Consider the following 21481-nt stretch of genomic DNA (forward strand, 5'->3'; position numbering starts at 1 on the left):
CTCAGCAGCCCCAAACATGGAGGCAGGGCCCAGCCCTGCTGCGCTAGACATCATCAGTGATCACTCAGGTGCTGGTGACTGAGTTTATCCCATCTTCTCTGGAAGCCTGTGCTGCATCTTTGTGAGAGACTATGCCTGTTATTGTTGTTAGTCTCTAAGTTATGTCTCTCACTTTTGCAACCCCACGCAAGACTCCTCTGTCTATGGGATTTCCTAGGCAAGACTCCTGGACTGGGTTGACATTTCCTTCTCCAGGGGATCTTTCCGACCCAGGGATCAAACCCACATCTCCTGCATTGGCAGGGAGATTCGTTACCACTGTGCCACCTGGGAAGCCTAATTGCCTACTTGAATCCAGAACACCTAATCCAGGGTAGACATACCTGGTCAATTTCACTGTTCATAATTCCAAGGAGTGGAAGATAATGGAATCATCGACATGTCTGGAATCTCTTAGATTCTTGACTTGGGGTGATCTCTTCCCCAAGGGACACTTGGCGATGTCTGGAAACATTTTGATTGTTACTTTGTGATGCTGTTGTCATCTAGTGGGTAGAGGCCTGGGATGTTTCTGAAGATCCTACAGTGCACAGGGCAGCCCCCTGCAAACAAAACCCAAAACATCAAACTTCCAGGTGTTGGGATGAAATTTCTCCTTTTTATTTGGATTTTGGTTTCTTTTATACAGACATATTCTGTGTCTAAAGGCTTGACACTGATGTTCAGCTTGTGCAGGGGTTGTCACAGAAATCACATGGGGAGTTTGTAAAAATGAAAAGAATGAGGTCCCATCTTCAAATAATTTGGTTCAGTAAGTCTTCAATGGTGCCAGGCATCTACCCTTTTTAATCATTTCCTCCCCAGGTATTTCTAAGGCATTTAGTCTTCAGATCCTACTTATTCAAGACCTTGGTGGTCAAACTTAGCTGCATATTGGAATCACTTTAAGAGCCTAAAAAAATGTTGATGCCTTAGCCCCACCAGCAGAGGTTCTGATTTAGTCTAGGATATGACCTAAGCATCTTGGTTTTAAACCCTTATATGTAGCAGCATTTAAGAACCATTGATTGAAGGAACATTAGTTTGAACTAGCTCTTTAAAACAACCCATTTTTGCAAAGAGAGAGGGGAAAGAAAAGGAAAATGTGAGTATGTTCAGCTGGTTGCTCTTGGCGATCATCAAATCCACAGATGTAAATTGCTATATCTTCTAATTTTTAAATCAGCTCCTAAGGTTGCAGTACTTAATTTTCACCATAATATTTTTAGTCTTCTTTCTAGATGACATTTAGATTAACATCACTTTGGTCACTGTCCCACAGTGACAAGGCAATCAAACAGCTCCGATGATTGCAAGTTGCGTCAATGTTCCTTGGATCCCTTTATTATTGGGATTGGAAATTTTTCTCATTTACATTATTATTTAACATTTCTTGAATGCCAGTGCTGCTCTTCACATATGGCCTGCAGAGAAAGTACATTGTATCAGCAATTAACAAATCCATAATGCCAACCGCCCCAATCCAAAGTAGGCTGCATAGATTAATGCGTCTGTAAGCAGATGTAAGAGGGCATGAGTCCTAAAAATCTCTGAAAATGTGTCCAAGGATTCTTCTGGGAAATGCATTTGAAGCCAAGGTGCTGCTTGTGTGCAGAAACCATGTGATCCCTGTGGCTTAGTAACTGAGCACTCAGATGGAACTCCCTTTTCTCCTGTTACTCCTGTTTCTAAGTCAGTGAGAGATTCCACCCACCCATTTGCCCAAGACAAAACCTTGGGAGCCGTCCTTGATGTGTCCTTCCTCAGCGCATCCCAGGGATTTAGCTACGTGCCCTGCCAATGCTTTTGCATCTCTCTCAAGTCTGCCTACTTCTCCTTACCTTCAGTACCACTGCCAGGGTTCAGGCCTCTGTCTTCTCTCCGCTGGACCACAGCACTTGCTCTACTGTCCGTGTCCTTGCCTCCAGTCTGAGTCCCTCACTCCCAGTCCATGTCATATCATGGTTGCCTTTATTTATTGTAGGGGGAATGCCTACCTGGAAGTAAATGAGTCATTTTGCATCTGTATTTATTTTTTCCTTTTTTATCCAGTATCTCCTTCCCTCCTTTCCTTCCTCCCTTTCTCTCTGTGTTACACGCACATACAGCCATCCGGACATTATGTCTGGTGCTTTCTAACCCTCCCTCCCCAAAAAAGAGAGAAAAGACGATAGCAGGGCAGTTCTGTTTTACCGGCCTGTGGATGCAGCAGTTTGGTAGCAGGCAGGCGTGGGTGGGGGTGGCAGTGACATTCGCAGTCCTGGTCCCATGTTACATGCTGACACAGGCCTTTCCTCACTGTGGACAGGAGTGCCTGGCTGCTTGGCCTCTCAGCTCCGAGTGGGTGGTGGTGGCCTTATACGCGGCCGCGCCACACTCTCTAAGTCCTAATGAACCAGCCTCGCCTAATCGGAGGAAGGAGAGTAGGGAAAAAGTCCAAAGATATTTCATGTAAAAGTCTGCATCCCAAGAAGAAATTCTCTCTAGAGCTTGTATGCTATCCTTTAACCCATGTGACTCTCTTCCTGAAGGAAATTTGCCCCATGAGAATAGCAGATTTTCCAATTCAAACATAAAATCTTACATAAAATGTGCTGGATATATATCCCATTGGTGCCTAACAAAAAATCCAATTATTGTGCATTTTCCTTCTAAAATTCCACTAGTGTGCCCTCATGCCGTGCTCATTGGTGCAAAATATATTTTCAGATATCATACCCTTTTTAGGGTAGGTGTGATACCCAAAAACTCTGACCACTGATGTTACTGCTCTGAACCACTCAGAAATCTCTACATAGGGTCATAGGGTATTCAAGGTAGAATTTAAACCCTAGGTGTATCTTTGCTTGTCTAGAAATAAAGGAACTCATCTCTTCGCTTAGTCCTCAAAAAGAAAAATCTCTGTAGTAAAAATTTTAGAAATTGGTCCTTCTCTGGAGAAAGAAAAACGCACTCTCATACATTTTATGTCATTTTTCTAATCATCTCTGGGGCTCTTGCTTCACTCAGCACCTGGGCAGAGCCTAAGCCACTTTGATTAATGTCCTTGTGCCAATAACTTACACATTCTGAGATTGTTCAGTAGGGAGAGACTTCTGTCACTCCCATCCTTTCGAGAGAGTAAAGACACCTGATATTGTTGGGTTTTAGCTCCATGTTTAGAAAAGCAGTAAACAAGTCACAGAAAACCTGCCTTGTGTATTTTTGCCCTGGTCTAACCTCTTTCTCAAATTGACTAAAGCCAGTCTCAAGAATCTTCAGCATGCATTAGTAATGTTGTAGAAACTGGTTGCTGTTGCTTCCTAGCTTACTCTTTGTGATACAAACACTTTGATATATTTGTTTTAGCAGCGTGTCTGAGCCCCAGGGCATCCGGGCATAATTAGAAAAGGGCATGGGCTGGAGGGAGAGGAGAAGGAAAGGGTAAGGCTGGGCTTTCATAATGAAGCAGTGACTACAGGATGTGAGAGTCCTAATTACAATTTATAATTAACCTAGAGATTATACAAACCATCCAGATGAGCAAGTGGGGATGCCTCCTTTTGAGATGTGCTGCTTTGGTGTTCTTAAACGTGGAGTTATTAACCACTTGAAAGAGACAAAGGAAAATATTCCACAATAGGATTAAATTCAAAAGTGTCATTTTGAAAGTTGTAAGGGTTAAGAATTGCTAGAAGTCAATTTTTAAAGAGAGAGAGAGAGAGGTTAAGAGTGTGTGTTTAGTCTGAATGTTCTATTGAGGGACCATTGCAAGGAACGGCTACTAAAATATTCTGTTCCACTCTGACCCTTTCAGCTTTCATGTTTCTGGGCTGGAACAATTTTGTAGCAAGCAGGATTCGGTTATCTTGCTTGTTTAGGGACATTTTCATGGATCCATACTGCGGTCTGCAGGCATGCATCCATTTGGAGAGAGAGAATGTATCGTGTTTACGGTGCCTGCACCGGCATATGTGGACATTTGCATTTGGAGAGAAAGTATATTCCCACTTCAGCTGGAGTTTTACCCCTTGTTGATAGTGATTGGAGCATAAAGCTGGCTGAATGCAGAGAGGTGGACCAGACACGCTTTCCCCTTTTGTTGAATTCACACATTTCGTTTCACACTGGATTCTGCACTTGATTACCAGATAGATGCAGTATCAGAACACATCCATCAATTAACCCAATATGTTTCAAATTAATTTAGTAACCTGACCTTCTTGAAATATCTTACCTTCCAAATGAAGGTTTTGTGGCCCAGCTTTCAATACAGAGAACCCTGTTGGCAGAATAATTAAATGCTAGGACTCCATGTGCCCACCTGGGTGTCTAACAACAATTTAACAATCCCAAAGAGGTCAGTTCACTTTCACAAAACACAAGGTAGTTTGAATTCTTTGTCTCAGTTGTTCACACTTAATTTCAAATATCAAGATGAGGTGTTTTCACATTAAAAGCCTCATGCTTAATCATATTGGATTAATCCTACAGTAGACATTAAGTAACAAGCTCTAGCTCAGAAACACTTGGGTAAAGGAAGAGGAATTTGCAGTACTAGTTCTGAAGTGTGGGCAGCTGGGTTAGGGTCATCGTAATCTGATTAAAAAAAAAAAAGAAACAGAAAAACACAACTCTAGATGTATTATGATTTGTGACATGGCTTAAGATGGGAGGCTGTGAGGAGAATGAAGATGACAGAACTGGTGCTAACCACTGTGACAAGAGCTTGAAGAGCAGCCGACATGACATCTTTCCTATCGTGCTGCCGAAAATGTCAACTTTGTGAAGGACAGTGAGAAAACGGTTTGCCGAAAACGTGAAAGGTGGATTCCGGAGATGCCTGCTGTGTCAGATGCAATATAGTCTGTCGTGGCCTGAGAGACCCACTTCTGGCTCCAGCGATGGCCTGCAGGTGGGAGAGCTTCCAGTCTTCAACAGGGCTCCAAAAATGACTGCAGTTGACCTGCATATTGTCTCAAGTTTGCGGGATCATGATATACAAGAAGTGAGTGGTTAGCCAGTGTGCAGTTAGGTGGAACCAGTGACAAGGGATCACGTTTCCTTGTTGTGTGTGTCTGTAAAGCTAGATTCAAAGGCGCCAACATTTCTACTAAAATTGAGCTCATGGGAAAGGAGGGAATGTGTGCTTTATGCATGTACGTCAGTTCCATGTAAGGAACAGAAACTAACTCTGGATTATCTAAGCAAAAGAAAGTTTATTGGGATGATGCCAGGAACCTCAAAGAAAGGGAGGGGGAAACTGGAATCAAGGCAGTGACTGAAAAGTAGGAAACAGGATCAAAGCCATGGTGCCATCCTAGCTGCACGTTAGAATAACTTAGGGAATGAAACTGATGATGTGTAGGCCTTGATGCCCACACTCTGAGTCAGAGATTGAGGGTGGGACCTCTCAAAGCTCTCTCCTGGTTCTAAGGTGCAATCACAGATTAAGAACTACGAACATGGAGAGACAGGCTGGGCAGGGCACAGCTGCTAGCATGAGCAAACCCCATCTGTTTCTTTTATCTTTGCATTGTTTCTTTGATGTAAAAGTTCCAGGAAAGAGTGTCCAGTTGGCTGAGTGTAGTTCATCGTCCAACTAAGATGTCCAGTGACCACCCAAGGGAGGAGCTGGCCTGTATGAAGGCTTCAGCATTGACAGCAGGAGAGTAGGCACCTCAGTTTATGCACAGTGCAGCCAAGGGCATTCCTCCGAAGGAGATCTAGGTGCCCTTAGGAAACGGCAGTGGACCCTAAGAAGTACAGAAACAGCCACAGAAAATGTAATAGGATCCAAGAGAACAGAGGATTCAGGCTCCTAGACATGTGTCCTGAGTGAAGAAACATCTCAGCCTGGGATTTGCTAGGTAGGAGTGTAAAGATCCAGCATCAGTCCTCCTCTTCTCTCATTCTTTTTGATTCCTTAAGTGTTAGAAGTATTGAGAGCAGAACAGGATGCAGAGCCAGTTTTATGACAATTATAGAATCACCCCCAAATGTTTCCAGAACACAGAAACAAAGCATGGCTTCTGAGCGATACCAGTACAGTTCTTCTGTTTATTTTGCAACCAGAACTGCTTGGAATGGCACCTTGGAAACAGTGCAAATGCCATTTTTGGAAGGGGTTGCTAGCTTCGTTAAGTGGACTGTGTACTTCTTAGAGAAAATCTCTGGTTCCAGATCTACTCTAATCCAAGAGAAACTAGGAACCCTGAACCAAAATACCCTTTCATGTATTCGGCCACCTACCAAATATTTTCTTGCTCTCTAAGGCAGAGGTTCTTAAAGTAAGGTTCTCCAAACCAGCAGGACCAGGGAACTTGTTAGAAAGGCCAGTTCTCAGGTCTCCGGCCAGATCGTACCCCACACACCCACAGTCTGAGGTCGCCCCTCAGTCTGAGGTCTCACAGGCTTTCTGTGTGATTATAAGACAGGCTTGTGTGGCCCCTGTTCTAGGGAAAGTATTTTATTGCTTCTGGGAGAACCATGTTCCCCAGAATATTGAACGGGATTTTTCAGTTAGTAGATCCATGTAAACCTGTACAGTTAACATTGATGAATTATAGGGGTCAGTGGAAAAGAAACTGATGTTTGACAGAATTTTCAAAAACTATGAGAAATCAATGCAGCCAAGGTTATTTTTGCTTTTTAACTGATAAGAGTGACAATCTGTGATCTTAGACAAATTCTATTATTCCTGCATTTCTCTCCCTTGATTTGTAAAATAACACCCCTCATTACCAGCATCATTTCAGGGCAGTTCTGGCAATTATAAATACATGTGCATTGGATGTCTAAATCGGGGTATGTTTTATCGCCAGTTTTTGTTGGTGAACTCTGCACTGTGTGTCTTACAGACTCAGATTAGTTTGTTTCATTTATTTTAAAATGCAAGTGTTCACAGTGGCATAGGTGATTAAGAAGCAAATTTAAGAAAAGATAGCAATAATTTTTCATTGTTTACCCTTTTTGAATAGGGAGATTAACAGCGCTCACAAAGTAGTCCAAGGAGACATGGAAGCTGCCATCTGATACATTTAATAATTATAAATGTGAATCATTAAAACAAAAGGGGAAAAACATCATAAATGTTATGTTTATAATGCCATTTATAGTGAGAATTACAAGAAAGCCAGGCACATACTAAATGTTCAGTTTGTATCATCTCAAACCCAAATCTGAGAGCTGCTTCCTAATTGCCTGATTGCCTTAGAAGGCTTGTTGGGTAAGGAAGGAATGATATTCTTCACACAGAGGTTTATTTCCTAGTAATGGCCATAGACATCTCTGGCTGCCTTTGTGAAATGGTTTTCAGGCTTTTCTAGGTGATCTATAAACTCCTCTCTGAATTGTGCCTTATATTTAATAGCATTTTTCTCTGGCTTAATTCCCCACTAAGAAACAAAATGCTTAAAATGGCTCAACTTTTCCCAAATTGATTGTAGGTATGCACACAAAACGACTGTATAAATGTGTATTCAGTGCATTAGTAAGCCGAATTTTGTGTAAACAAAATCCAAAAGCCATAGGCAAAGGAAGTTTTAGATTATAACAGACCCATGAGATGTTACTACAGAAAGTGTCACATGTATTTTGTGGGGCCAATGAATTCATCCTGAGGTTTAACTACAGATTTGTGGGCATTTCATGTTTAAAAAAAATTTTTTAATAAATTTCATAAATTAACATTTGAGATTTTTCTGAAAATTTAAAAGTGAAGGCACATGTATAGATTCAAGCTGCCTACCTGGTATTTACCGTTCTGCATTTACTTAAGTTCAGGAGGGTGTGAATAAATGCACAGTATAGGATTTTACTGTTACGGGTATTTTCCACAAAATGGGGGAGAGGAAGTTTTTTCTTTTTTCAAATAGGGCATTTTTAGTACTTAAAAAGAAGGGAAGCTGACCAATAAACCCCTAACAGGAGGTACACTGCTATCATTTGCCAAGTCTTTTGTGCAGTCAGACTGGTCTAGTATACAGGATTTTCCCAACTTCTGCTGGATCCTTGAGAAGGCCTATAAATAAGACCATTTGTTTGGTCTCAAGATGACTTGCATTTGCAAACTGAAGAATGTTCCAATAGAAGTTTCATGGTGACGCACCAATCTGCAAACTGGCTCAGCCAGTAGTCAAAACAAGTCACTACAAGATCTGGGTAGCTGAAGACTTTGAATGGGTCAGATTATCCTACGTCTAATTTGGCACAGATAAGTTTGGGCTATAAATATGCAGCCTTCCTTTGTATTCTCAACTTGAATGGGCCAGAGGAAATAAGGAAAATGTGTGTGAACCTATTGGTGATTCAGAAACATGAGAATACTGGGACTACACTGAAATTCACTTATTTATGCTGAGGCATTCTTTTTTATTAAATGAGCAGCAGTTCACTTAGATCAAAAAATAGCCTATGTGGTTTGTTCTTTTTTCTGCTTTTATTGAGATATTGACATACGATGTAAGTTTAAGATGTGCAAATGTGAGGATTTGATACATGCATACATTTTAAAATGATTACTGAAATAAGGTTCATCAACACCTACATCCCCTCGTATACTTACTGTGTGTGTCTGTGGGTCTCTGTGTGTGTGTTGGAAACATTTAAAATCTACTTTAACAGTTTCAAGTAAGTAATACAGTATTGTTCATTATAATCAGTTCAGTTCAATTCATCACCATAGGATATATTAGATCCCCAAAACTTACTCTTCTTATAGCTTTACCCTTTGACCAACGTTTCCCCATTTCACTCACTCCCCCAACCTGGCAAGCACTATTCTACTCTCTCTTTCTACGAGTTCAGCTTCTTTTGATACTACATATAAGTGATATGTGTTTATCATACACATATCACTGTATATCTTACTCTGTCTCATTTACTTCACTTAGCATAATGCCCTCAAGGTCCATCCATGTGGTCACAAAAGCAGTATTTCCTTCTATTTTGTGGCTGAATGATATTCTACTTTGTATATGTCACATTTCCTTTATCCATTCATCTGTGTCGATAATATTGTCAATACCCAACTTAGGTTGTCCCCTTATCTTGGCTATTATATATAATGCTGCAGTTAATACAAGGTGCAGTTGTATCTTGAAGATTGTGATTTCCTTTTTTCAAATATATACCCAGAAGTGGGATTACTAGATCACATGGCAGTTTTATTTTCAATTTTTGAAAAGCCTCCATACTGTTTTTCATAGTGGCTGTGTCAATTTACATTCCTACCAGCAGTGCACAGGGGTTCGTTTTTCTCCACAGACTCACCAGCATTTATTTGTTGTCTTTTTGTTTTGAGAACAGCTATTCTGACAGGTGTGGGGTGATAGTTCGTTATAGTTTTGATTGGTATTTCTTTGTTGATTAATGATGTTGAGCATCTTTTCATGTACCTGCTGGCTATTTATATGTCTTCTTTGGAAAAATGTCTTTGTCCTCTGCCTATTTTTAATCACATTATTTGGGGTCTTTGCTATTTTTTTATGCATCCCTTCTGTATTTTGAATAGTAACCCTTTATCACATAGATGGTTTGCAAATATTTTCTTTCACTGTATAGATTGTCTATACATTTTGCTATGGAGCAGCTTTTTAGTTTGCTAAAGTGTCACTTTTTTGTCTTGTCTGTTTTGCTTTTGTTGTTTATGCTTTTGGTGTCATATTCAAAAAAATCATTGCCAAGACCAATATCAAGGAACTTTTCCTCTATATTCCCTTCTAGGATTTTTACAGTTTCGGGTCTTTAGTCCATTTCAAGTTCTTTGTTGTGAGTGTTCTAAGATAAGGGCCCAACTTCGTTCTTTTGTATGTGAATATCCAGTTTCTCAACACCATTTATTGAAGAAATTGTCCTTTCCACATTGAATACACTTGGCTCCCTTGTCAAGTATTATTTGGCCATATGTGCGAGGGTCTATTTCTCAGCTCTCAACTCTGATCCATTGGTCTGTATGTATGTGTTTTTATGCCAGTGCCATACTGTTTTGATTACTGCAGTTTTATAGTTTGAATTCGGGAATCGTGATGCCTCTGACTTTGTTCTGCCTTCTCAGAATTGCTTTGGTTATTTGGGGCTTCTGTGGTTTCTTACAGATTTTAGGATTTCTGTGAAAAAATTTTCCATTGGAATTTTAATAGGGATTGCATAAAATATATAGATGACTTAAATAGTATAGATATGTTAACAATATTAAATCTCCCAGTCCAAATACACAAGATATTTCCATCTGTTTTCTTCAGTTTCTTTCATAAAGGTCTTATAATTTCTACACTGTCTTGTAATTTGTTCTTTAGTTACTATATAAGTGGTTAAATTAGTCTGAACATCTGTAATTATGGAAATTGAGTCATTTATCAGCATTGAGCTCTGGGAAAGGTAGACACTTACAGGGAACCTGGTTTTCATAGGAGTTTGTGTGCGTAATTCAGGAGTCTCAAACCTAAGTGCCTGCAAGAGATTCAGGTAACATAACCTGCCACAGCCAAGGAAAAAGCTGTTTTCTGCCCCTTGCCAATTAATGCCAGTTGTTCCAAATTCTACGAGAATTGTATTATAAAACTTTCCTAATTAAAAAAACAAATGTTGGCAAGCAGTTCAAAATTTTCAGAAGCTGTGATCCAAGCAGAACAGATCTAGAAGCTGCTTTAACCTGCAAGCCACCTCTTTGTGCATTTTACCATTTCACAATAAATGAGCGACAGTTCTGCAAATGTCTCCAAACGATAACCTCAGCGTACCCCATCCCCTCTAGTCACCAGCACCGAGAAGCAGGACTTCTCCTAAGGTCACATCGATCACTGTAGTTGTTCTTCTAAAATGGACAGTTTCCTCCTGCTAGAGATTTGATTTGATGGTGTCAGCATATGAGGTTCCCATCACCTCATGACATGTCTCCTTTCAGGCCTGATGGAATTGGAACTGTGACTGTTGAAGAAAAGGAGCGTTTTGAAGAAATCAAGGAAAGGCTCCGAGTTCTGTTGGAAAATCAGATTACACATTTTAGGTAAGGATCTGGGGTTAAAGGGCTTTTTAGGAAGATGAGCCTGGGGAGGGGCAAATTAAGGGCTTGATTTTCTAAAACTATAAATCTATCAGAGACACACTGGATATTTAAAAACATCTGAATGAGGACTTATTGTATGGCATAGAGAACTAAGCTCAATATTTTATAATAACCTATAAATGAAACGAATCTGAGAAAAAAATATATATATGAAACTGAACCACTTTGCTGTATACGTGATACTAGTACAATGTTGAAAACCAGCTGTACTTAAAAAAAAAAAACTTGAAATAACGAATGAAAAAGCCAACCAAGACAGAGTTTGCTGATATTCAGGAGACTTAGAAATCTTAAGGTCATTTTATTTCCACTAAAAGAACAAAGCCCTCTTTGTGTAAGCTGTCCTGCTCCCTTTGTATCATGAGGAAGTGTCTTGAAAGGTTTATGATGCCCGAAATAGTCACTAGAACTATCTGTATCATCAAAACCCTCCTGGACAGGGACTCCCCTGATGGTACAGCGTTTGAGATGTAGGCTTTCACTGCTGTGGGCCCAGGTTCAATCCCTGGTTGGGGAACTAAATCCCACAGACCGTGTGATGCAGCAAAAACACATAAAATCTGTGTGTGATACACATTTAAAAAAAAAAAAACAACCCTGGATAAATCCTTACTGGTTGTACACTCTATGTAAGGTGCATTGCCAGTAACAAAAGATCAAATAGCAATGAAAAACTACAATCAAGGCAAGACAATTAGCAGAATCATGAATCTGCTCAAAATACACTCTTGTATTTCCTATCTTAATCCTCTAGGGATTTAGGTGTATTTGAAGTTTAGCTGGTTTGAACTAAAACTATTTCTTAATGCCAGTCTCAATAATTATATATAAGGTCACAATTGAGCTAGCAAAGGGTTCTCCTTCACAATAGAAATCTAAACAGAACCTTATGTCATCACTGGAAATATTCTTTTCTGTTGCAGACATTTGCAGAGTCTCTCTTTAGTCATTATTCACACATACACATATATATACATTATATACACACATATATGGTGTGAATTCAGATTAACATAACACAACGTGACAAAATAAAAAGCATTCTCTGTTCCTCAGAGAGAGTTGCCATAGGAATCAAGTTATAGCATATTTCATGCTAAAATGCAATCGATTCGGCAACCTGAACATTTTTCTGTCTGTTTTAGGTATTGCTTTCCATTTGGTCGACCTGAAGGTGCTTTGAAAGCTACCCTCTCACTCTTGGAAAGGGTAAGAATGGAAGTAAAAGACAGGTGACATGTACGCAGAGACATGAACATCATCGTGGTGGTTGAATGACCTAGTTTCTCATTTTTAGAAGATTTTTTTTTTACCTTTCATCAAATATCAGAATAAATATGAGAAAACTGCCAGCCTCTCAAATAGTTAAGATATACTGATGATATGCTCCTAACCTTTCCATGAATCACGGACAGGCTTTGACAGCCCAACTGTGCACTGGAATTTTTTATTTTGACTCTAACCGTGGTGCTTGATCAATATTAAGTTGCAAAGAGGCATTCACAATTAATTTTAAACTGAATTATTTAAGTATAAATGGGTAACACATATCATTGAACCATTTTAAGAACCTTGTTTTTCCACCTGTAGGTCTTGATGAAAGACATTGTAACCCCAGTGCCACAAGAGGAGGTAAAAGCAGTCATCCGTAAATGTCTAGAGCAAGCTGCTTTAGTCAACTATTCTCGACTGTCAGAGTATGCCAAAATCGAAGGTAAGACCCCCTTCTGCCCCCAGTTTTTAATTTAAATTTTGGTATGCCTCCCTGGGGACGTCTTTCTCTTTCCTGACAGGCACCAGAAAATAGTGGCCCATCTCTGTATTTAAGCTGAAAGTTGAAAACACTTGAAATGTGATAGCTTCCTCGGCTGTGGCCACATAAATGAATTCAAGAACAGGGGCTCAGGAAACAGTCTTTGTAGAAAAAGATGTTGAATATAGGATGTTATAGGACAACTAAGATCCTTCTAAGAGTTGGTGTTGGCCCTAACTTTGCTCTGTGGCTAATGTTTTTCTATAAAAGAGCTCTGTAGGATGGCTACCTTCTTTAAATAGAGGAAAACTAAACAGTTTGTTATCCACTGTTGATTGCGTTGCAAGTAAAACAAGAATTGAATAAAGCAACATCAAGATTTTGCTTAACTCTTTCTTGCCCCTTGAACATATCTTGTCTCTTGGTAGCTTTTCAAACTTGATGGCAGGTTAGTGTTCCACTGTCTCTGATGGCTCCTGGTTTGTTATAGATCTTGTTCAATCTTGTTACTCCAAACCTAGGATGGTTGTTATCACTCCCCTTTCAGGTTTTAGGGATGTGGTCACTAATGACCAAGTAATCGTCCAAAGGCACTTTGAGTCCACCCTACTTGAGAAGATATGGTTCTTTGGGACCTGTTTGTTTGCAAAGGTATTAATTACTTTTCATTGTTACCCTGTTGGCTGCTATAGGGTGATTTGAAAACCACACCCAACTTGACCCGTGGTGTAAGTGTATAAATGTGGAAGTTCTGTGTGCAAAACTCAGTGTGTCCGCATTCTGGAATCCGATGTTCTCTCCCTTGTGAAACACCCAATCAATCCAGCAAATACTCGTTGTCTGCCTTCAGGACATGACTGGAAAAAAAAAAAAGAGAGAGAGACCTAATTAACTACTAAAGCCCCATCACTTACCCTGCCAAAGTTCTTGTTTCCTTAGAGAATTAGGTTAAGATCATGTCAAATTCGCAGTGTTCTGTACATTCCATGTCCTCCCTCTCTCAATTTTGTCTGTCTGACAATGCAAATTGTGTACCAGTGGTAATGAATTCGTTGTTATGCATCCAGGGAGAAACACTTAAGAATTGGGCACTAAAAGGATGATCAACTCTTGACTTGGTAATGAGTGACAAAAATAGAGGAACAAGTAGACTGTTAAAGGGCTATATTAGCAAATAATGATTCCAGCATTTACCTTGCCAGGACACAATGATTGGTTGTATTTGTTAAAGTCAGCTGGGGACCTAATAATTCTAGGCCAGGCCAGAGATGGGATGGGATCAAGAAACGTTCGGTTGCCATGTCCGCTGACTCGTACGTAGGTCTTGGTCTAGCTATGACTAGTCTTTTGGTAAGATCTGCTCTCTTCTTTCAGATAAATAATATCCAAAAACAAACTTTAAGATCTGTAAGTAAAAATGCATTCGTTTCCAAAGTAGATCAGCTGGTCTGTAATTTCCTTTTGTGCCTCAATTCTTCTTGGTTGTGTTAATTATCTTTTGCACTGTGACTTTTAGGTCTGGGGATTCTTTGAAGAAATCAGTCTTTTTTTTCCAACTCTCTTGTCAGAGAAGTACCTCATTCCACACTACCTGCTCTCTTCCGCTTCTCTCCTTCCTTGTCCGTGATTGGCTCAGCCACTTTTTGACTTTACCTCTGCAAAAGTGGCTGTGACGCCAATTTCAAAGCATGCTGGGATTGTTAATTCAGACAACCCAACATCCTCTGGCTGCATGTATCAGGTTTTCTTTCATGAACATAGTCCACCATAGGCTGAGACATGGCAGCTTTAAAGATATTACTACCAGTCAACTTTCTTTTACAAGGTTCTGATCCTACCCCCAGAAAAGAAATCTTGACATTTGCGCTTCTCTGTGACCATTAATAGCTTAGTTCCCTGAGAATGTTGGAAAGAAGTTATAGTAATATTGCCGGAGACTATGTTTATGAAGAAATACCTCAAGAGCCTTAGATACTAAAGTCTGAAATCCTTAGTATCTTGGAGCCTTCAATCAATGAAATCCTGTTTCCCTTTATTCATGATGTTTTCGGTCATTGTATTCTTGCAAATAATTCTAAAGAGACGTGTAAAATCACGGTCACAATCTCTCTCGTGACTCACGGCATGCTGAATGGTTAATCCAGTAGATCTCCAATTTTGATACTCCTTTTTTCTTTTATCCTGTGTTTATCCCAAAATATTCTGTGGCTATTCTCCTTTGAGCTAATGTAACGTTTTCCTCTAACCTGTGACCTTTAACCTCTTGACCTCTGACCTAAGCCTCTTGCATGCCCAAATCCTCTTTTATAGGGAAAAAGAGAGAAATGTATGAGCATCCTGTCTTCTGCTTGGCCTCCCAAGTGATGGATTTAACCATTCGTGAGTACCTACCACCTCCTCGCCATGCTGTCTTCACTCTTTCTGTTTTCATTATTTCAAGAAAATCCAGATCCAAATCAACTCACTCTCCTTGCTTCAAGTTTTTTAGCATTGGCTTGTCTGTTGATTCTGTCTGTGAAACCCAGTGTGAGAAGTCCAGTCACTTTTTATCAGCCTAACACAGGTTAGACAATTAAGCCATTTGTTTGTGATAAACTCAGATTTGTCTGTAAGTTTTTCAGTTATTCTCTGTCTGTGACCTGAATGCATTTTTACTTTGCTTGTGTGTAACCCCAGTTTGTAAAGTGCTTGTCACTGGTACACAATCAAAAGATAGCAGCTAGGCGGGGAGCCATGTGTTAGGTGTCAGGAAAAGGACAGTTGGGGCAAAACCGTGCTTTCTTTTCCATGTTTAAGATGTCAAACTGTTGTGGGTAGAAGATCGCACAAGTGGTCCCTTCTATGTAAAATGAGCTCTTATATGCCTCCTGTCTGTTCTCGCGCAAGCTGGGAAGCTTTTCCTTGTTCTTTCTGAAGATTTGAACTTGTCCTCGTCCTCTAAGCTCTGGCTAGAACATATGACTTAATTGTCACTTGGAGAGTTCATGTATGTTTCATAGCTTGATTTCACATTAAAACTTAATTTCACTAATTTTCTATTTGTGCAGCATTTTTCACCTCTGTGAAGGAGCCTTTTTTGGCTGGCCCCCACACTTCCGGGCGGTGGGAACTCAAGGGCAACTTTTTCTTTCCAATATCATGTATCACACATAAGTGGGGGGCATTTTGGTTCACTTGCTCATTAATCCTGCATATGTGTTCTTGTTTCTCTCTCTCTTCTCTCCTTGTTGTGCTTTCTCTTTCAAATAGAGAATCAAAAGGACGCAGGTGAACCCACTGTCTATGCATTGTAAACTGTCAGGACTGTTGAGTTACATTGAGTTTTTGTTTCTGTTTTTGTTTCTTAATAGCTCCTTAACATATGTACTCCCAAAGACTGATGTGGGGTTGCAATGGTACTTAAGGAGTTAATTTGTGCTGTCTCACTATATCCCTTACCCACGAGATGTTGACCTCTGTAGAGCAGACTTTCTGTAAAGGCATAAGCTTTGAAGGGACAGAACTATGGTTTGCTGTGGAGCTTCATTTCATCTTTGGCTTCAAGGACTCCAGTGATTTGGCCTCATGTACTTTTTTTTGTCTTTAAAGTGACTGAAGCAAACTAATCTTCCTTTTTGTTTTTCATTTCTTTTTCCTGTTTTCTGCTCTATGGAGAAGTTTGTGTTCTTTGATGAATGTTTATCAGCCAAGGCAGAGAGGAATCGTCTCTGTGTTGTTCTTGTATGTACCATGTGATGGGGCAGGACGCACACGCAGGTGGCTAAACGGGGGCCATTGCTAGGAGTTTCATGAGAGGAAAGCCCTTAAAAGTTTTCTGGCTATGGCAGTTTTCTTCTTGTTTGGTTCCCAAACTTCTGAGTCTATTTTGAGGAAAGCTTGAAAAAATATATAGTATGGATCAGGGTTTTAAGGTCTAAAGACTTCTCCAAAGATAATTATCATTTGAGTAAAGTTGAATGTGTTTCAGATCAGTTCGGAAAGCATTTTTGAGCACATGCCAAGCGCTAGGCTAGTAATAAGTATTTGAAGACTCACAAACCTATGTTCAAGGCATATGAGCTTTTCTCTCCCTGGAAGGGAAGATGTTCATTTATCCATTCACTCATTCATTCATTCGACAGGTGCTTAGTGGGAGCCTGCCATGTGCCAGGTACAGTGGTAAAACCAGGGACTGCGTAAACAAGAAGAAACAGCTGATACCCTCATAGAGCATATGTGTCAATGGGTAATTAAATGTAAATTACAAATTCTGTACTCAGCAACACTAATGGGTAGAGTTGTGTGTAAGAGGGCATTGTTGGAAAGCCAAAGAAGTCTTTGCAGGGATGGCAAGTTTGAACTGCATCTTGAAAGATGAATTAGAATCAGTGAAAATGAGATGGGATGGGAAAGTGGAGAGGCTTCCTAGCTAAAGAGAGTAATATGTGCAAATACATAAAACCATAGCATTAATAAAAATAGCTAAAGCTTATTCAGTGTGTATTACATGCCAGCTATGACTCTTAAGTAATTTATATGTATTCACTCATTTAAACCTCAAAATCTCTTATGAGATAGCTACTACTATTATTCCCATATTAGAAATGAGCAAACTAAGATATGCAGAGGTTAAATAATATGTTCCTGGAAGTCTAAGTGCAGAGCGAGAGTCTGAGGCCAGGCAGAGGCCATACTCTGAACTACTCTGTACCTCAGTGTGGTTGTACAACAGGCTGAAGTAACAGCAGGAGTGGGCACCGGTGATGGCAACGGAGGCGGCAGATGCGGTCTCTCTGTCCCTTCATAACACAGAGTTCAGATGGGCTCTCATGGTCCATGCGTGCTTCACCTGGCATCTGTACCAATTTTTGCAGACAATTTTCACAAGAAAAATTCTACATGTCTCCCATCCAAAGGTGACAGAGAGCCAATAAGGCTCTTTAAGCAAGAGGGCAGCTTGGTGATTTGCACTCCAGAAAAGCCATACCAGCAGAGATAGAGGAAAAAAGATTGAGGAAGAGGGAGAAGGTAAAAGTGGACCCAAAAGTTAAGATCAAAGCGGAGTTGGGGTTGAAGCTTGGTACGTCCGAGGCCCCTTCTAGGCAAAGTAGATTTCAGCTGTAATCAAAACCATAATCACTTCTTTCCTGATCTTTACATCTTTTATTTTTACCCTCCCCCTACCTTTTCAGTTTCCTTAGAGGGAACAAAGTGTGAATACATGGATAGGTGTGCAAAACTAACTGTGTGGAGGTGGCCAGGCACAACTGGAGGTATCCATACAAAAATCGAGGTGCAAACAGCTGCTGAAGCCTGCAGTCAGACTGTGCTTTGCGAGGCTCCGGGACTCTACAGATGGCATTTTGGTGGACTTATGCTTTCTGTCTGGGAGCATTATTAGAAATTGCATGTTCAGTTTAATTACAGTATCTAAAAAAAAAAAAAAGAGAGAGAGATGTAAAAGGCTGTTACTCTATGAAAGAAAAGCTGTGACTCCTGCAAATGAATTCTATTATTTTAAATACATTTCCATTTAAACCGTCACACATTCTGAACCCAGCAAATCTCTGAGAAAGTCTACACCCCTGTTGCTGGTTTGCCTCAGTTCTCAGCTAAATACTTGTATAATTTTTCCTTCAAATACAGCAAAGATTTGCAAAATAGATACATCTATAGCCAGACAGACAGACAGCCTACCCATGGGCCCAAGCACTGTGCTAAGGACTTAATAAGAAGGATCTGATTCATTTGTTACCTTAGTCCCATCTAGAATGTTTCATTACTGCCCTTCTTACAGTTGAGGAGGCTGAGATTTGGAAAGGATAAATGACATTCTTCAGCAGGATTTGAACCCATCTCATTCTAAATTCAAACACCATGCCTTTTTTTTTTTCCCCTTTTATTGTGGGGGAGGGGTGTCGTTCCTCCATTCAGCCTTTCCAGCCAGCATGATAGCAATTGGATATTACCCTTTCACTCAGTGGATAAATTCAAAATTACTTACAACTTTTATTTCAGGAAAACCACCAAAGTCAGAGCAGTCTTCTGGGCCCAGATCACTGCCAAAATCTTTCCCCTGTGAAGTCTTCCTGAGGGCAGTGAGATCCCCTGAGATTGTCAGAGAACTGAGGATTTTTCTTTTCTTCCCAAATGACAGAAACCTTCTAGAGCAAGTCAAATTTATCCAAAGGACTTTCCGGGAGATTCTGTAATAGTGGGGTTCTGTATCTTTCCCTGTCTCCATCAAGTCTTATAGGTCTGAGTCCAGTTGGAGAAGAAAAAAAGAGACAAGCAAGCTTGTGACACTCAACAGCACACAATATGGAGCCGCTCCCCCAAGACACCAGTGGGGGCAAATCCCATCTCAGAAAGATCCAGGCCATCCTAAATTCCTAAAACAAGGCCTATCTAACACTTCCTGTCGTAAACACTGGGGAGTAAATGTTTATCTTTTCGTCTTTCTTGTTTCAGTGATACATAAACCAGGGTTTCCAAGCCAGAATTATCCTGTAGACTAGTATCTCATCTATACTTTATGAAAAGTGAGGAGGACAGGGAGAAACATGTTTCAAACACTCTCACCAAGGAAGATCCTGGAGGAACAGAGGATGTGTTAAAAATATGCCATGAATCAATAAATATGAAACTGACATCTCTTCTCCCAGAACAAAAAGACATGCTGCCGATCACGATAACAACTGTCATTTATTGAGAATTTAGTATGTGCTAAGTAGATACATGCATATCTCATTTAATTTTCACAACAATTCTATAAGTATTTTGTTGCCATATTTCATTGAATCTAAAAGCCATCAATTATAAAATGCACCATTAATTTATGTAATCCTAAGAATAAAATAATGCTGCCAACTAAATTGTGACACACCATCAAATGTAAGATGCATCCAATTTCAGAAATGTTAAAATGTGCCTCTTACACTCCATGAAGTAAAAAAATCACTGTTGTCTGTAGAAATGCAGAGAAATGAAACAGAGAGATGTTAAGTAACTTGCCCAAGGTCACACAGCTGGTTAGTTGTAGAGACAGAATTTGAACATGAACCTAATTCCAAGCCCACACTTTCAACTTCTGTGCTATGGAAGACTTGTGATTGTTAGTGATAAAATTAGAAGAGGTTTCTCAATCACTTAATCCCAAACCACCATTTGACAGATGGGGAGACCAAGGTATAGAGAAAAGAAGCCAGTTTCAAAATAAAATGGGCAAGTGAGCAACTCTTGTCTGGGGTCCTGCACACTCTTTAGGGCCTTCACCCACCCCCACACTGACCCCCGCCACCACCACCAGGCTGCCATGTCTTTCAGCCAAGAGATACTCTCCCCACTCACAATCTAGTAACTGGTTTCTAGTGTGACAGTTGAGGGATTCCAGAGTCCACATACCAGAATCCTAAATGGGCAGCTCCAAGAATACAGTCTCCCACGACCAGCGTGAACACTCAGGATCTGTTATGTCAAAAACTTATATCACACAGTCTTGGCTCCAATTAGTTTTTAACCTATTTAAGTCTCACTTTTGTTTTCTGTGCGTGCGTACTAAGTTGCTTTAGTCATTTGCGACCCTGTGGACCATAGCCCACCAGGCTTCTCCATCTGTGGGATTCTGCAGTCAAGAATACTGGAATGGGTTGCCATTTCCTGCACCAGGTATCTTCCCAACCCAGGAATCAAACCTGCATCTCTCTTATGCCTCCTGCACTGGCAGGCAGATTCTTTAGCGCCACCTGGGAAGCCCCTTTGTTTTCTGTAAAAGGGGCTAATAATGTTTCCTCCTCTCAAAGGGTTGTTGCAAAGATTTAAACATATATTTCCAACAGAGCTCTTAACACAGTGCCTGGTACATAATAAGCCCTCATTGCTGCTAAGTCACTTCAGTCGTGTTCGACTCTGTGCGACCCCATAGATGGCAGCCCACCAGGCTCCCCCGTCCCTGGGATTCTCCAGGCAAGAACACTGGAGTGGGTTGCCATTTCCTTACTATCTATCTATAGCGACAAAGTTGTGTATTTGTTATTATAAACATAAAATTATGTCATTATTGGTGTATTATTATTTAAAAGGAAACCCCCAAATCCAAATGTACAATATAGACATATTATTTGATTTCAGAAATGGAATAGAAAGCAGTGCTTCTCAAAATTTAATCTTTATACAAATCTCTGGGGATCTTGTTAAAACATACATTCTGATTTGGTAGGTCTAGAGCGGGGCATGGAAATCTGCATTTCTAACACACTGATGATGAAGCCGCTGAGGCAGGGGCTGAGGTTTGAATGTCAGTGAACTATATAGGAAGCAGCCGATTTATCTCTTTATCATAAATTTCAAAAGAAAATGTTATAATATAGTTCTACATATGTTAAATACCCATTGAGTTCCAGGAGCTGGGTCAGGCACCAGAGAAGGGAGCCGTGAGAAAAAACAGCCCAGATCCCTTGCCCTCAGGCAGCTCCCAATAAACTTCTCAGGAAGAGGACAGGCGATAAAACGAGTGATTTCATCTGGAGACTGTGTTGTAGAGGGAGATGCAGGATGCTGCAGGAATGCCACACACAGGGATTTCACCTGGGCTGGGGTTCTTGACACATGGCGGAGGAGGATGTGGTGGGCGCCCAGGGCTGATCCCCCGAGAACTGCCTGGG

The 21481-nt window shown here is 40.4% G+C and overlaps 1 protein-coding gene across 1 annotated transcript in view; it reads left to right on the top strand.

Annotated features, from left to right (window-relative positions):
• The window catches only part of CADPS (Ca++-dependent secretion activator), a 439169-nt gene that overhangs the window by 308571 nt on the left and 109117 nt on the right, over nt 1–21481 (top strand). Inside the window, exons 14-16 of the mRNA XM_010851925.1 lie at nt 10925–11026; nt 12232–12295; nt 12677–12800. Coding sequence (XP_010850227.1) covers nt 10925–11026; nt 12232–12295; nt 12677–12800 — 290 coding nt within the window. The remainder of the gene's footprint in view (nt 1–10924; nt 11027–12231; nt 12296–12676; nt 12801–21481) is intronic.

The sequence above is a fragment of the Bison bison genome, unplaced genomic scaffold (genome assembly GCF_000754665.1).
Source record: "Bison bison bison isolate TAMUID 2011002044 unplaced genomic scaffold, Bison_UMD1.0 scf7180017864304, whole genome shotgun sequence".
Taxonomy (NCBI): Eukaryota; Metazoa; Chordata; class Mammalia; order Artiodactyla; family Bovidae; genus Bison; species Bison bison.